Genomic DNA, 15,709 nt, shown 5'->3' with positions numbered 1-15,709 from the left:
GTTTGTATCTATATTGGAATTTATATTCTTAAAGCCTTAAAGTTAAAGGCAGGTCAGCAGGATGCGACATGCCTTGAACGGGTTCTGTTCAGGCAGGGGGTGACACATATTTATCTCTATGTCTGATTATTGTGTACCTCACAATGTAACTATTTGCACACTGAGCTGCCACCTAATCAAGATTGCAAAGTCGACAAGAGATCACAAAATCTACAGGAAGGAACACACAGCAGGAGGATGTCCTGTTTATGACTAAGATCAAAGGATTAGTCCAGTTTATCAGGGGAACGCAAGGAGACACAGGGTATATATCACCTAGGCCTAGGGGACAAGCTGATAGTGTGGCTTGTCTCATGAAAAAGGGATCACAGCCTGCCTGACTGAAAAGTGAATGTGACAATAATTTACCAAAGATGAGAGTATCTCATTAATTAAGTGTAGGCTCTACAATGTGTGTTATGCTTTTATTTTATGTCTAACCATTTGTTTCTAATTGTTCTGTTTGCTGTTCTTTGAACCTCTGTCCTTTGTTAAATAAACTTATACTTGTTTTCACTATAAACTTATCTGAGAGCTGTTTGTTAAGCAAAGCAGCAATCTTAGGTATAACTGGAAGCTGGGATGTATTGTTCCTTTGGGAGCAGTGAATCTGAGTACAGCAAGTGTCCAGTGGAACATGGCTGCACCCTTGAGTGGATGCTCGGGGAGCTCAAGGGTTGGAGTGTACCTATTGTTAACCTGCAGAGGGACAGCAGAGCCTACGTGGGCTCAGAGGGGAGGGATTGTGTTGTCCGTGGCCGATGGAATCAGGTTGCTGATCCACAGCAGGCACAGATGAGGCTTCCTCATGCAAAGGGCAGATGGAAGTGAGGTGCCCCACAGCCCTGGGTACCCAGGGAAGTGTCACGACAGTTCCTGTCACAAAGAGCTTAACAGACAACAAAAAGTGAGAAAAAATCGTATAGTCGTCTGTTGGAAACGATGGAGTGGAGTCTGAGCACACAGGAATATTACAGCACGTGAACTGATATTAGTGAGCATCATAGGCGCTGACTTACATGGGGCTCTGGGGCTTTAGCCCCATGAATAAATCCCAAGCAGGGGCTCTGCCCCACCAATGTTCGCCGCCGCCGCCGCCAGGGCTGGAGAGCTTCCCCCCTCCCCTCCCCGCCCGGCCCCAGAGAGCTTAACTGCTTGAACGCAGGCAGCTGCGTCTGTGTGTCTCAGCAACAGCAAGCTGCTGCTGACTGTACCATCTCCGAGTGAGGGGGAGGGGGAGGGGGGCCCGCCATGCTGGTGGCAGCCCTCTCCTCTACCCCACCCCGGAGGCTGGAGGCTTAAACGCAGGCATGTCTCTCTCCCTTGCCTTGCCTGTTGCCTCTGCTGCTGCTGGCTGCTGTTGCTTGCTGGAGCACTGGCCGGGGGAGGGGAGGGGGCTGTGCCATGCTTGGCAGCCCTCCCCTCCCCCTACCTGCAGGAGATGCAAAGGGCACTTCCGGCCAGGACTCGGAGACTGACCTCACCCACCTGAGCAGGTCCTGGGCTTCCGTGAGTGTTTGACCCTATGATTCCCCCCCAGCCCCCACTCCTGCCCAACGCTGGGGAAGGGGCAGCCCCATGCCATCCCCTCCCACCGTTCGTCCCCCCCCCCACTGAAGCTACGGTGAGGGGCTGCAGGCTGCAGCAGGGGTCAGGGAGGCAGGAAGCCATATGTGAAGGCAGTGCCCCTCCCCTCCAGCATCCACCCACCACAGGGCAGATGGGGGAGGGGGATTCATAGACCTACCTGAGCAGCTGGGGCTTGGGTGAATTTTATGACACCCTGCTCCCCTGCCCCATAGCCATCACCATGCAGACCCCACTTCTGCCCCATGCTGGGCAAGGGGCAGCCCCATCCACAGTGAAGTTATGGTGAGGGGCAGCAACATGGAAGGCTACCTGTGATGGCAACCCCCACCCCCTAGTACCCATCACAGGGGAGGTGAGTGGGCTTTCTGGACCTGAGGGGCCCTAGGAAGGAACATATGCAGTGACTGTGGTGCAGAGTGAGTGTGCTGTGGGGGGCAGGGGGGAGAGGAGGGGTCCCTCCCCTGGAGCTTGCTGCTGCCAGTGGTGGTGATGGGGAGTCCTCTCTGGCCCTAGCCCTGGGGCAGCCTGTCTGCACCCCAAGTTCCTCATCCTCAGCCCTGCCTCACCCCAAAGCCTGCACCCCCAGCACCGAGCACGCTCCTGCACTGTGAACCCCTCATCCCCAGCCCCACCCCAGAACCCTCACCTGAGGGGAAAAACATGCAACTTAAATTTGGTGGTCAGTTTGGAGTATCATTGTATTTAGCACAATATTTGATTATTTTACACCCTTCAAAGTATGTAACTGGTCGTATACAGGTGTTTTCTCTGAATACTGTCTGTGTGCCTCAGTTTCCCCAATGCATTTCTTAAGGCTCTAGATGGTGGGATAAGGGGGTGTGATTGTTGTAAAGCCCTAGAGGGCCAGTGTGATGCTGTCTGCACAGAGAATGGCCAACACCCTGTCTCCAGGCAACTGATGGCCTGGGCCACTCTCCTGCAAGGTGCCAACTGAAGGTGTTTGGAGTATCATTGTATTTAGCACAATATTTGATTATTTTACACCCTTCAAAGTATGTAACTGGTCGTATACAGATGTTTTCTCTGAATACTGTCTGTGTGCCTCAGTTTCCCCAATGTATTTCTTAAGGCTCTAGATGGTGGGATAAAGGGGTATGATTGTTGTAAAGCCCTAGAGGGCCAGTGTGATGGTGTCTGCACAGAGAAGGGCTGCAACCCTGCCTCCAGGCAACTGATGGCCTGGGCCACTCTCCTGCAAGGTGCCAACTGAAGGTGTTGGAGAACAAAGAGATCAGGTGGCCTCCTAATGCCTGGAAAAAAGACAAAGGCCAGAGAGGAGGGAGAGTCAGTGCACTGTGCAGACTTTCGGGAAGCGCATGGTGTAGAAGAGGATGCCGGGATGCTCTAGAACAGGGGTTGGCCGCAAGCTGATTTTTCATGGCATGTGGTGCAGGCTGAGCTGCTCAGCCCAACCTCGTTCTGGGGTTCCCTCTGCTGGCCCTTACTAGCCAGAGTTCCCGCAACCCCACTCACCTTGCTTCCAGTTGGAGTTTCAGCGCAGGCCCCCTGCCCTGCTCAGCCCTACCAGCCACCAACTCCACTCACCGCAGCTGCCAATCTGGGGTTCCAGCCTCTGACCTCCTGCCAGCCAGTTATCAAATTATAACTCAGAAGCCTGTGTGCAACTTAAAGTATCTAAATAGGTGCCACCAGACATTGGAAAACTCAACAAGGAAAAGCAAAGGCAAGGATCACAGTAAACTAATAAGATCTGCATTTTAATTTAATTTTAAATATAGCTTCTGAAACATTTTGAAAGCCTTGTTTACTTTACATACAACAGTAGTTGTTATATATTATAGACTTATAGAGATACCTTCTAAAAACAGTCAAATGTATTGGGGGGAGGGTTGGGGTCGTAGTTTAGTGGGTTGATTATTAGCCTGCTAAACGGAGGGTTGTGAGTTCAATCCTTGAGGGGGCCATTGGGGGATTGGTCCTGCCATAAGCAGGGGATTGGACTAGATAACCTCCTGAGATCCCTTCAAACCCTAATAATCTATTATTACTGGCACATGAAACCTTAAATTAAAGCGTATGCATGAAAACTCAGCACACCACTGCTGAAAGGTTGGTGACCCCTGCTCTAGAACTACTCCATACAAAGACAGTCAGGACTCTGGGGGAGCCTCCTCTCTCTGAGCATACTGTCTCCAGGGCAAGAAGCTTACACCTTCCTGGGTCTGTCCTCGGAGCATTCAGCATGTGCTGTCCGCACAGGTGGGGCTCCTAGGTAAGCTAGAGGGTCCTGCACCCCAACTCCACAGTCAGACGTGACTCTCAGTCAGTTGGTAATACAGGAGGCTTATTAGATGACAGGAACACAGTCTAAAACAGAGCTTGTAGGTACAGAAAACAGGAACCCTCAGTCAGATCCACTTCTGGGGCTGGGTTCCCCAGCCCCAAGTTCTGGGTGCCTCTCTCTTTCCCCAGCCAGCTCCAAACTGACAGTCCCTCTAGCCCCTCCTCTGGCCTTTGTGTCTCTTCCAGACCAGGAGGCCACCTGATTTCTTTATCCCAACACCTTCAGTTGGCACCTTGCGGGGGAAATTGAGGCACTCACACAGTATTCAGAGAAAACATTAAGAACATTCCCACTTCATCACAACAGGTACAACAAAGTATAATATATTGAAGCAGGCAAGTGCTGCTTCTGACTTTCCACTTTTAATTGACCCTTGTAATCTTGTGGCACCGACGTGTTGTAGCTTCATTTTATCCCAACAACAAATTCTTGATTTGTAGGACCATTAATGATCAACAATGGATAAATTCTTAATAAAGTTACCCAGAGAAAAAGAAGAAAAGGGTAATTCATCAAGTGATGGCCTGAGTTCAACACCCAGCTTTGAAACTGAAGTTATACAAAAGAAAGAAGTGGCAAATCCACAAGATGATAAGAAAAGGAGTTTTCAGCAATCTTGGCTATCAAGATTTAAGTGGTTGGAGTACAATATCAAATTAAACAGAGCTTTTTGCTCAGTCTGCAAAAACTGTTCTGAAAAGAAGATCTTAATATTTTCTACGAAGGCTGAACCAACATTTATTTCATCTTGATTTCAAAATTGGAAACATGCATTGCATGGTTTTACATCACACGAAAAATCCTCCTGTCACAAGGAAGCAGTAATGAAATATGCTGCTCTGCAATCACAGGTAAATGTTTCTGCACTAGTGTCAGCCAGTTACAGAAAAGAATCGCAGTCAGCTAGGATTGCACTGCACAACATTTTTACCAGTGTTCAGTACCTAGCTCAACAAGGAATAGCACTACGTGGACATAATGACAGTGATTCAAATTTGATGCAGCTCTTGTTGCTATGCAGTACAGATTCTGAGGAACTGAGACAGTGGCTCAATCGCACAAAATACAAGTGGATATCACATGAGGTTATTAATGAAATAATCGAAATGATGGCAATGATGGCGCTAAGAAAAATTGTGCAAAAGATAAAGGCTTCTAAGTTTTATGCCATTGTAATGGATGAGACTACCGATTTGTCAAGAAAAGAACAAGTAAGTTTTTCTTTAAGGTTCTTTTCTAGTGAAGACTGGGAGATTTATGAGGAGTTTATTGGGTTTTACCAAACTGACACAATGGATGCTGCTTCTCTTTTCAAAATTGTGGAAGATACACTTCTCAGGTGTGATTTGCCCTTTTCTGATTGCCGGGGGCAGTGTTACGACGGAGCCAGTAATGTGTCTGGCAAATTTACTGGGGTCCAAGCCAGAGTGAAGGAACGAGAGCCGAGAGCAGAATTTGTGCATTGTGCTGCACATTCTCTTAACCTTGCCACGCAGGATGCCCTGCATAATATTCAAGAGTGTCGTTATATGTTTTTTATGGTGAAAGATCTCATCAATGCCTTCAGGGAGTCACCAAAACGTATGGCAGCATTCAGAGAGTTTCAGAGTGAAGGAGAACCTTCTTTACGACCATTGTGCCCAACAAGATGGACACTAAGGATTAGTAGCATTAAATCACTGCTCCAAAACTACAAGGCCATGATGAACTGCCTAGATGAACTTAGTTACTCTTCTGATGAATTTGGCTTAAAATGTAGTGGATTCTCAAAGCAACTTCAATCTTTTTCAACATACTTTATACTAACAGTTCTTGTGAAAGCCATGGGTCCGGTAGAAGAAGCTAATGCACAAATTCAAAGCCCAAATGTGTCATTGACAAGCGTTATGAAGAAAGTTGGCCTATTGCAAGAGGTGTTGAGTGGGATGCGTACTGACTCATCATACAATCGCTTTTGGGAAACAACGGTAGAGAAGGCAAGAAATCTTTATTTAGATGAGCCTACACTCCCAAGAAAACGCAAACCTCCAAGATGGCTCGACCATGGAAGCCTTCCTCACACCTTCAGTGACCCTAAAGATTATTTTCATAAAAAATATGTTGAGATCATTGATGCTTGCAAAGTTGCAATTGAACAGAGGTTTTCAACAGAAAGCTTTACATTCGCAGTAAAATTGGAGAAGCTTATAACTGAGGCAGCAAATGGCTCAAAACAGGACATTGTCCAAATAAGTGAAGCATTCCATGGTGACATCAACATGGAGAAACTATTTCTTCATTTAGAAATGTTGAGTGATATTTGCAGATTGAGAAATTGCCAGCTCACTTCAGTGAGTGAAGTGAAGCAATTTCTAAAACAAAATGAAGGCTTAAGTGACCTGTTGTCAGAAGTTACAATTCTCCTGAAATTATTCTACACAATTCCGACTACAACCTGCACCGCTGAGCGATCATTCAGTTGCTTGCGCCGACTGAAAAATTATTTGCGAACAACAATGAGCCAAGAACGTCTAAATCACTTGACATTTCTGCACGTTCATAAAAACTTTACCTCTGAATTGGACATTGCAAGTCTCCTGGATGACTTCATTTCAAGAACCAAACAACGACAAAAAGTGTTTGCTGCCTCCTAAAGCACATCACAAAAGAAGGGGCTATATTTGTTGCAATTTTAGAAAGTATTTGTTTTGAGGATTATTGAATAAACAGTGTATGGTCGTTTCCATATTCAAAAGAGTATTAATTACTGATATTCTTAGTTAAATAATTTTTTATTATAGTGATATTATGCAATAAAAAGAAACTTAAACGCTTATGGCTTCCAATCCATTTTTACACTATTTAATAAAATATATATATCATCTTACAGGGCGGGGGGGGGGAGAGGGAGATTACACCCATTCTGGGCCCCACCAAAAATTATACAAACCTGCCGCCTATGGTGAGCATGTTAGCAGACTTTCCTTCATTTTTAATGACTACAAAAGGTAAATGCACTGGAGTGGCCTTAGCTTTAAGTCAATGACTCTTTTTGCATAAGAAATTATCTTAAGAAAACACACCTTTCTCACGTGCCAAGAAAGAACACAGCTCCAAACCACATCAGAGTGTTAACAAAATTCCCCAAATAAAACAGGATTTTATTTAGAAGATCTTGAGATCATTTGGGGTGAGGTAGGTTCATTGGCCTGGATTCACAAAGATACTTGGGTGTCGTGATGCTGAGCATTGCAATGCCTGACTTTTAGGTGCCTAGAAAAATCACAAGAACACACAGTGATTCCAAAGCCTAAATTAGCAGCCTAAGAGCCCTATATAGTGAATGGGGAGGCACAGAAGCCTCAGAATGGGATTCACAAAAACTAGCATACTAGGCAGGGAGCCACCTAAGCTAGCCATTAATAAATAAAAATAATAATTGGAGATATACCAATCTCCTAGAACTGGAAGGGACCTTGAAAGGTCATTGAGGCCAGCCCCCTGCCTTCACTAGCAGGACCAATTTTTTGCCCCAGATCCCTAGGTGGCCCCCTCAAGGATTGAACTTACAACCCTGGGTTTAGCAGGCCAAGGCTCAAACCACTGAGCTATCCCTCCCCCACTTTGTCAGCTGCATCTGGACCCCAAGAGTAAGGCAGCACTGCGCATACCCAGAGGCAGAAACATAAGCACCGAGGGAACTTTTATCCTGAAAATTTAGGTACCAAACAGGTTTGGGCACCTACAAGATTTGGCAGGAGTTTTGTGAACTGCAGTGTAGCCTAAAACCGGGATTTAAGTGCCTAAATCTGGGGTTTAGGCTCTTAAGTATCTTTGTGAATCTGGGCCATTGAGACTAAGTTCTCCTGTCAAACTCTGCTTTTAGTACGCACTGTTAGCTTTATTAAACAGCAATGCTCTATCTCCTTTTTATCAGCAGAATTTATAGCAAGATTCTGAAGTGTTTTAGTGGCAAAGGGACATCTTTGCCATGGAAGGAAAGCAGAAATAATAAGCTATTGATTATGTCTTCAGCACGCAGGTGTATTTGCACAAGCTAAAGTGTAATTTACCAAGACGATATTCCTTTCAGCATGGGTCTCCATGATCTGATTTGGAGACTATTTTAGTATGATTGAACATATCTGTTGAGTTTAGACACATACACATACAGATGAACAAAGATGGACAATTGTTTACACTAATGAACCAGCTCTAGTCACATAAGGCAGGCTGCCATGCTGGAATTGTAAACCAGGGTCCAATGAGTATAAGAAGTTTAGAGGGTTCGGATGAGTCCCTGACTAACTACAGCTTAAAGTACTAATAATATATGAAACACCTGTTTGCATAAAATGCTATTCCAATTCTTTTACAGTGAGAAATTTGCTCCTCTGTGAGAATAAGTAAATATTTGCTGTGTATTGCCAGCTGGATCAGGAGAAAGCTACAAATTGCCTGGCTGAGCTTTACATAGACAACAACTGAGAAGACTGGCAGAAGGTGCCTATCAGGGGTTCAAATGCACAGCACTAATTAGAACCAACACCTACTTGGAAAGAGCATCAGGACAGAAATAAGAATACAGCATACACTAGATGCAAAACAATCTTTTACCATATGTGATTTACTCCTGGTGTTGCAAAGTTCACATATTTAGCTCCCTCACTCCTGATTTATTTGGAGGTGGGGAAAGGGAACCACTGTTTGTTCAGTAGCAGGGGAGAGAGAATGAGTGAGTGTACAGGGGTTGGGGGAAAGGAGAAGGAAGGAAAAGGTCTTGCATGCAGACCTGATGTGAGAGAATGTTTGTGGAGTGAAGTAGAATAATGGATGGAATCTCAGCCAGGGCCACAGAGAGAGAGAGAGAAACTCTCAATCAACACAAAGCAAATAATACACCATTACATGCAACTCTGGAGCATGTGCAGAAATGTATACCAGCATTTCAATCTATCCCACATTGGGTAGGGCCCTAATGACATTGGGGTTCCATATAACAGAGGGTCAGCAATATTATCTGAACTGGCATATTATGGCTTCAATGCAACACACACACACACACACACAAAACAACAACCCATAAACCTAGATGCTTACTCCCAGGCAGAGTTCCATTAGCCACCGTGGGATTTTGCCCAGGAACAAGAATCCATGCTTGTGGATTCTTTTGCAGGAGAGCATGTTATAAGTGCAAAAATAAACACGCATTATAGAAATGAGACCAAAAAGAACAACATAACAGAACTGGAAAGACCTACTGCACGTATTAGGTTAACAAATAATCAGTCTGAAGAAAACCGAACCAAATGTTTCATAGATTATAAAGCCAAAAGGGACCACTGTGATCATCTAGTCTGACCTGTATAACGCAGCACATAGGACTTCCTTGAATTAATTTCTGTTTGAACTAGAGCAGATCTTTTCTAAAAACATCCATCTTGATTTATAAATTGTCATTGAAGGAGAATCCACCACAATCCTTGGTAAATTGTTCCAATGGTTAAATTACTCTGCCTGGTAAGAATTTGCACCTTATTTCCAGTTTGAATTTGTCTAGCTTCAATTTCCAGCCACTGGATTTTAGTATTTCTTTCTCTGGTAGATTAACGAGCCCTGAATTATCAATTTTTCATTACTCAAGTAGGTACTTATAAACCGTGATCAAGTTTCCCCTTCACTTTCTCTGTGTTAAAATAAACAAAGTGAGCTCCTTGAGTCTGGCATTGGAAGGGCAGGTTTTCTAGTCCTTTAATCATTCTTGTGGCTCTTCTCTGAACCGTCTCCAATTTATCAATATCTTTCTTCAATTGTGGACACCAGAATTGGACACGGTATTCCAGTAGTGGTCACACAAGTGCCAAATACAGAGGTAATAGACCCTCCTCACGATTTCCCTGTTTATACACCCCAGGATCACATTAGTCCTCTTGGTCACCGCATCGAACTGGAAGCTAACATTCAGCTGATCATCCCACATGAAACCCAAATCATTCTCCAGAGTCCCTGCATTCCTGGCTAGAGGCCCCCATCCTGTAAGTATGGCCTACACTCTTTGTTCCTAGATGCATAACTTTACATTTGACTATAGTGAAACACATATTGTTTGCTTCCACCCAGTTTACCCAGAGACCCTTATTGCTCTGTAACAGTGACTTGTCCTCTCCATTATTTACCACTTCTCCAACCTTTGTGCCATCTGAAAATTTTTATCAGTGATGATTTTATATTTTCTGCCAGGTGGTTGATAAAAATGTTAAATAGCACAGAACACAAACTGATCCCTGTAACCCTACTAGAAACACACCATCTCGATGATGATCCCCCATTGTGGAATCTCCATCACTGGGGATTTTTAAGAGCAGGTTGGACAAACACCTGTCAGGGATGGTCTAGATAATATTTAGTCCTGCCTTGAATGCAGGGGACTGGACTAGATGACCTCTTGAGGTCCCTTCCAGTTCTATGAGTCTATGATTAACAATTACATTTTGAGGCCTGTCAGGTAGCCAGTTTTTAATCCATTTAATGTGTGTCATGTTAACTTTATACTGTTCCAGTTCTTTTTCATCAAAATGTCATGTGGTACCATATCAAATGCCTTGCAGAAGTCTAAGTATATTGCATCAACACTATTACCTTTAGCAGAATAAATTGTAATCTCATTAAAAAAAAAAAGATATCCAGTTACCGTTTACACTCGGTCATAAGCCGGTTTGTTTATAAGCCAACCCATGCAAAATGGATACGTAAAAATGGAAATGTTTTATGACCCACTCATAAGCCGACCCTCTAATTCAGGGGTCAGCAAACTTCGGCTCCTGGGCCATCAGGATAAGCTGCTGGCAGGCTGAGACGGTTTGCTTACGTTGAGCGTCCGCAGGCACGGAGGTAAACCTAAGTAAACAAAGTGTCCCGGCCCACCAGCGGCTTACCCTGATGGGCCAGGACAGCAACTGGAGGGGAGGAGAGAAGCTGAGGGTCAGGGGAGAAACCCCTGTGAGTAACCCCTGTGACCATGACCCCACCCCTATCCTTGGACCCCCACACTCTCCGCCTCCCATCCCTTCCCACCTTAGCTGGGGTGGGCCGGGTGAGGCTTCAGCAGGCTGGGTGGCGCGGCCGCAGCCTAGTCCGGCGGGCTGCCAGGCAGCACGGCCGCAGCCTGCTCCAGCGGCCGCAGCATGCTCCGGCGGGCGGAGCAGGTGGCATGGCCACAGCATGCTCTGGCAGGCGGGGCCGGGCAGCGCAGCCGCAGCCTGCCAGCCCCAGAGCTGCAGCTACTTTGGAGGCTGGGGGGAGAGCAGCATGGCCAGAAGCGGAGAGACTCTGGCCTTGCCTCTTCCCTTCTGGCTCTGCTGGCTGTGCTGCCTCTCCTTGCCCCCTCTGTTGGGGGGAGGGGCTGTGTCCCACCTCTGCCTCTCTATACCCGTTCATAAGCCGACCCCCTTCTCTGATGCTTCCCTTTTTTACTAAAGAAATTCTGCTTATGAACGAGTATATACAGTAGTGTGATAGGATCTATTTCCCATAAACCACATTTACTAGCATTAATTATATTACTCTCCACTGGGAGCCATGATCGGCCAAACCTGCGATGCAGCAGGTACACAAACTGGCCCGCCAAGGGCTTTCCCTGCACAAGCGGCGGAACAAGTTTGGGAACCACTGCACTACAGTATATGGAGAGCTTTGCAAGATGGTACTCAAAAAAATCCAAGTACTTCAGGAACTTATGGACTCCGGTAGGCTGCTAACTGTCTGGAGAAGAAATAGTGACGAAATTACAAAAAAGAAAAAACTCTCCCTGTTGCTGTGAAATTAAAGAAACAAGCGCTATTTATTTAAGGCCTACACAAAAAAAACAGTATTTGGTATTTTGTGCTCTCATGCTCCATCTGCTGTTTCTGTGGCAGCATTTTAAAATCAACACCATAGTACCCCAAGCAGTGACTCTGGTGCTGTGGGTATGCGGGAAAGGCATTAAACAAAAGGCCATGTTCATGCCAATATTTCAAGCTCTAAAGGGAGGATGGGGGGAAGTATTCATTTGACAACATGTAAAACAACTGAAGTCTTAAGAGAAGAAATTGCTCCTAAATGTCTTACAAACATTGGAGGGTTAAAACATAAAGTGATCAAAAATGCATTTAACAGTGTCCCTTTAAATTTGGCTCATGCCTTGCCTTCTGTATTACACGTTAGAGCTTCCAAAAAGCCAATTAAAGTGCACTTTATTCTTCGTAATGTTTAAAATTGGGCACTTTAAGTGTGTAAACCTAAATGCCTCTTATTATTTGAGTGCTTTTTAATGCAGAGTTGTGCACATTAAAAATGCATTTGAAAATGAAAGAGACATTTAGATTTCAGCTGTCTATGGAAAAATGAAAAGGAACAAACACATAAGCAGGAAATTGGACAGCGGTGTTTGTCACTTTCCTCCAGGTAAGTGTGTTAACTGAAAAGCAAATTCACAAATCCGTATTTTAAAAAAATCATGTGATTTTGCCCGTCACACTTTTTTTTGAATTGGTTGCAAAAATTCCTAGAAGTAAGACTTTAAGAGTAGTATTTAATTTCTAACTTATTTTATTAAACTTCTATTTCATTCTAACTTATTTATTCATTATTAACAGGAGGTATTTTTAAACACAGAAAAAAACCCAAAGTGTAATCAATATATAACAATTTTAAAGTAAATTAAATTTTGTGTTTTAAATGACCAGAGAGAATCCCTTTAATTCATCCTCAAATTCATCACTAAAGGTGGTTCTATTTTGAACCATCTTGCAGATAAATTAGTTTAAAAAAATTCAGAAGCTTCCCAAAGCACCTGAATTCCCTAGCCCACTATACATTGCCCAAGAAAACTGGAATTTTTCAGTGGTGAAAGATCTGTGGTGCAGGTCATCTGTGCAGCCATTCCACTCCTCTACTGCAGCCTGTAAGTAGAGGCAACCAAAGTGCATAGCATCTCCTGTATGCAGAGATTAGCATCAGTGATCCCTAGAGTTCATGGACCCCATCGTTACTACCAGCACTACTTTCCTGGCACACTCCACCTTCACCAGTTCCACTACAGAATGGGTCTTTCACATCACATCTCTCCCCTCTCTACTCCCCCACCTCTGAACCCACCCTCATGGCTCCTAGACTGCGCCCCTGGGATTAATTTCACCACTAAAGTGGTAATTTGTTCACCAGGGTCACACCCTTCACCTAGTATAAACACAACCAGTAGTTCAGAAACACTCCTTCCAGAACACCATGTAAGGAGATATTCATGGCTCAGTGGCAGATGAAACATGAGGGCAGAGGACTAAAGCAGGGGCAACACCAAGTTCGGCTGGAACTATCCTGTGTATTCCTTTGAGCTCATAAATACCTATAAGAGTGTGTGTGTGTGTGTGCGGGGGGGGGATGGGCAGCAGGGGAAAGCTGCCATGAAAAACTTCTTCCTCTTCCACCATAGCAAGTCCACGGTTGAACTGCCTTGGGTAGTCAGTCCAGATAACGATGACCAAACTCAGACACCACTCACCTTAAATCATCATCATCATCCTTCATGCCTCCTTCTCCCCCAATAACTCTTGGAATGGCCTCACTACAGCAGCAGCGTAACAGAAGAGACAGAAGCACCTACACCCAACACTGCAGCTGTCATGCAGGAAAAGCTGCATGCAGGAAAAGGAGATGAAAACCCACTGCCCCATGCGAGTCAGACCGCATCCCCTCATGTTGAAGATACACTCCTTATGGCCGGGTCAACTCATCTATCAGACAAGGCAGGGACTTGAAGCATTTATCCACCTGACTTCCATTCCTGGGAAATGGTTTGTCACCACTTTCTCAATAACAGTTCAAACAGCACCTCAGTTTTTTACATGATAATGGTGCCTACCCAGTTAGATTAGATCAATAGATCTTTAACGCAACTGTGAGGCAATGGTGGCACTGGCATAGTCCTTATCAACTCAGCAGCGACACTTTGAAAATAAGTTAATCATTTTGCTTAAAAATTCTGGCATTTGTTGGACAATCCAGCAGGATTTTTTTGGGGGGTGGGGCCAGGAGGGATATGGGGTTCTTGGTTTGTTTGTTTTTGTTTTTAAATAAAAGGTGACAAAAGTGAAAATTCTGATAAGACACACATTATCAGCACAGTGTGTAAAGGACTCCGGAGGAGACTGTGATGTCTAATATTAGAGGATTTGGATTCCATTATAATATAATAACCAGTAAAAGTTGACTTTCTTACTCATTTTTTCTTTAATTATAAATCACAAATGTATCCATGAAAAAGCAGAGTTGGAAACGTTTATGTGACTCTCTCCTTTCAATCCCTAACCTTCTATCCATCATCTGCACTGATACAAAGGACTTGGATACATCACTCATTACCTCCAAACAGGGGCATACAGGAAGAGTCTTTCATCAACAGCAAATCAGCTTACCTGGCACTGAAGTAAATGTCATTTCTGAAATATCACTTCCTAAATGAAGTGGAAGGAGGGGTATCTCAGTGGTTTGAGCACTGGCCTGCTAAACCCAGGGTTGACAGTTCAATCCTTGAGGGCGGCCATTTAGGGAACTGGGGTAAAAATCTGTCTAGAGATTGGTCCTGCTTTAAGCAGGGGTTGGACTAGATGACCTCCTGAGGTCCCTTCCAACCCTAATATTAAAAACAAACAAAAAAACCACTTTGCATTATGCCTTCCATCCAAAGATCTCAAAGCACAAGTCAACATTAAGTTAGCCACACCACTTTTTCTTGCCATACTAGGGATGTTCTCTCCCCATGCTTATGGATCAGGGGCACCATATGTTCAGAGGTTCACAAGTACTCATAGGAACACATGCGTTATTTCAAACACACACGGGGAAGAGTCTCAACTGGTGTAGTTCTCATTAAATCAATAGAACTATATCAATTTACACCAGCTGAGATCGGGCCAAGAAGAACTATACACAGGAAAGCCTTTTCATACTTACTCTTTGAAACAGAGTAAGAGTACCATAGAGACAGCTAGCAGAGCAGACCACTTGGAATTATTTATGCCTTTGAACAAAACCAAGACATCTACAATACAAAGTCCTTTTAAATTAGTACCTGAAAGAAACTAATCCTAAAAGCACCAAAACACAACAGCAAACCTAGACAGTTAATAAAGATCCATTAGACGTTCAAAGTCAGAAGCCACAGAATATGCCATTTTTTTAATTAACTTCTCTATCATTTTCTTTTATCCTCTTAGTAAAAACTACCTCCTGTAGGAAGGATATGTGGAATAAATCCCCCCCGCCCCCAGCCACGTGCCTCAAAGTACACCTGAGTCTCCTAATATAAAGCCCATTAGGCTATTTTGCTATATTAAATTCTATAGGGCCTACCTGCCATAAGGGCAGGACCACTGTAAGTAAAGGAGGAAAAAACTTGATTATCTCTATCCTTCAAACTGAAATGCATAGTATTTTAGGTATACTTGGACTGAAGTGTAATTTTCAAATAATCTGCAGTAATTATTTCCATGTCAAGTCCTTAGGTAGAACTCCCATTTTAAGAATTACTGAGTTAGGTATTTCTGATTGGTCGGCAAGCAAGAGATGCTGTTTCCTTGGGCTGTGTAGTTCCATTACATTGGGGAAGGAGGCAGAGCATAGGGAACAGATGGAGAGGGCATTAGGGGCAGGGGAATGAAATGATAGCTCTGGGGAGAGACAAGATCCGGTTTATGTAGCTCCATTGAGCGCAGAGAGAGCTTTTCCTGTGTAAAT

General features: G+C 44.3%; 2 protein-coding genes across 7 annotated transcripts in view; one reads left to right on the top strand and one right to left on the bottom strand.

Annotated features, from left to right (window-relative positions):
- Nucleotides 1-15,709, bottom strand: part of PTPRT (protein tyrosine phosphatase receptor type T) — a 709,404-nt gene that overhangs the window by 344,315 nt on the left and 349,380 nt on the right. The gene's annotated exons all lie outside the window — the stretch shown is intronic.
- On the top strand, nucleotides 1,490-6,753 carry LOC123348020 (zinc finger MYM-type protein 1-like). The gene is made up of 2 exons (XM_044985252.1): nucleotides 1,490-1,548; nucleotides 4,396-6,753. Exon 2 carries the CDS (start codon nucleotides 4,780-4,782, stop codon nucleotides 6,586-6,588), a length of 1,809 nt encoding a protein of 602 aa, XP_044841187.1. The 5' UTR covers nucleotides 1,490-1,548; nucleotides 4,396-4,779; the 3' UTR covers nucleotides 6,589-6,753.

This window comes from Mauremys mutica, chromosome 13 (assembly GCF_020497125.1).
Source record: "Mauremys mutica isolate MM-2020 ecotype Southern chromosome 13, ASM2049712v1, whole genome shotgun sequence".
Lineage (NCBI taxonomy): Eukaryota > Metazoa > Chordata > Testudines > Geoemydidae > Mauremys > Mauremys mutica.
This window is presented reverse-complemented; position numbering and strand designations above follow the sequence as displayed.

Bases quoted from the DNA above. Each gene is read 5' to 3' on its own strand.
- LOC123348020 (XM_044985252.1), top strand. From the start codon at position 4,780: ATGAAATATGCTGCTCTGCAATCACAGGTAAATGTTTCTGCACTAGTG.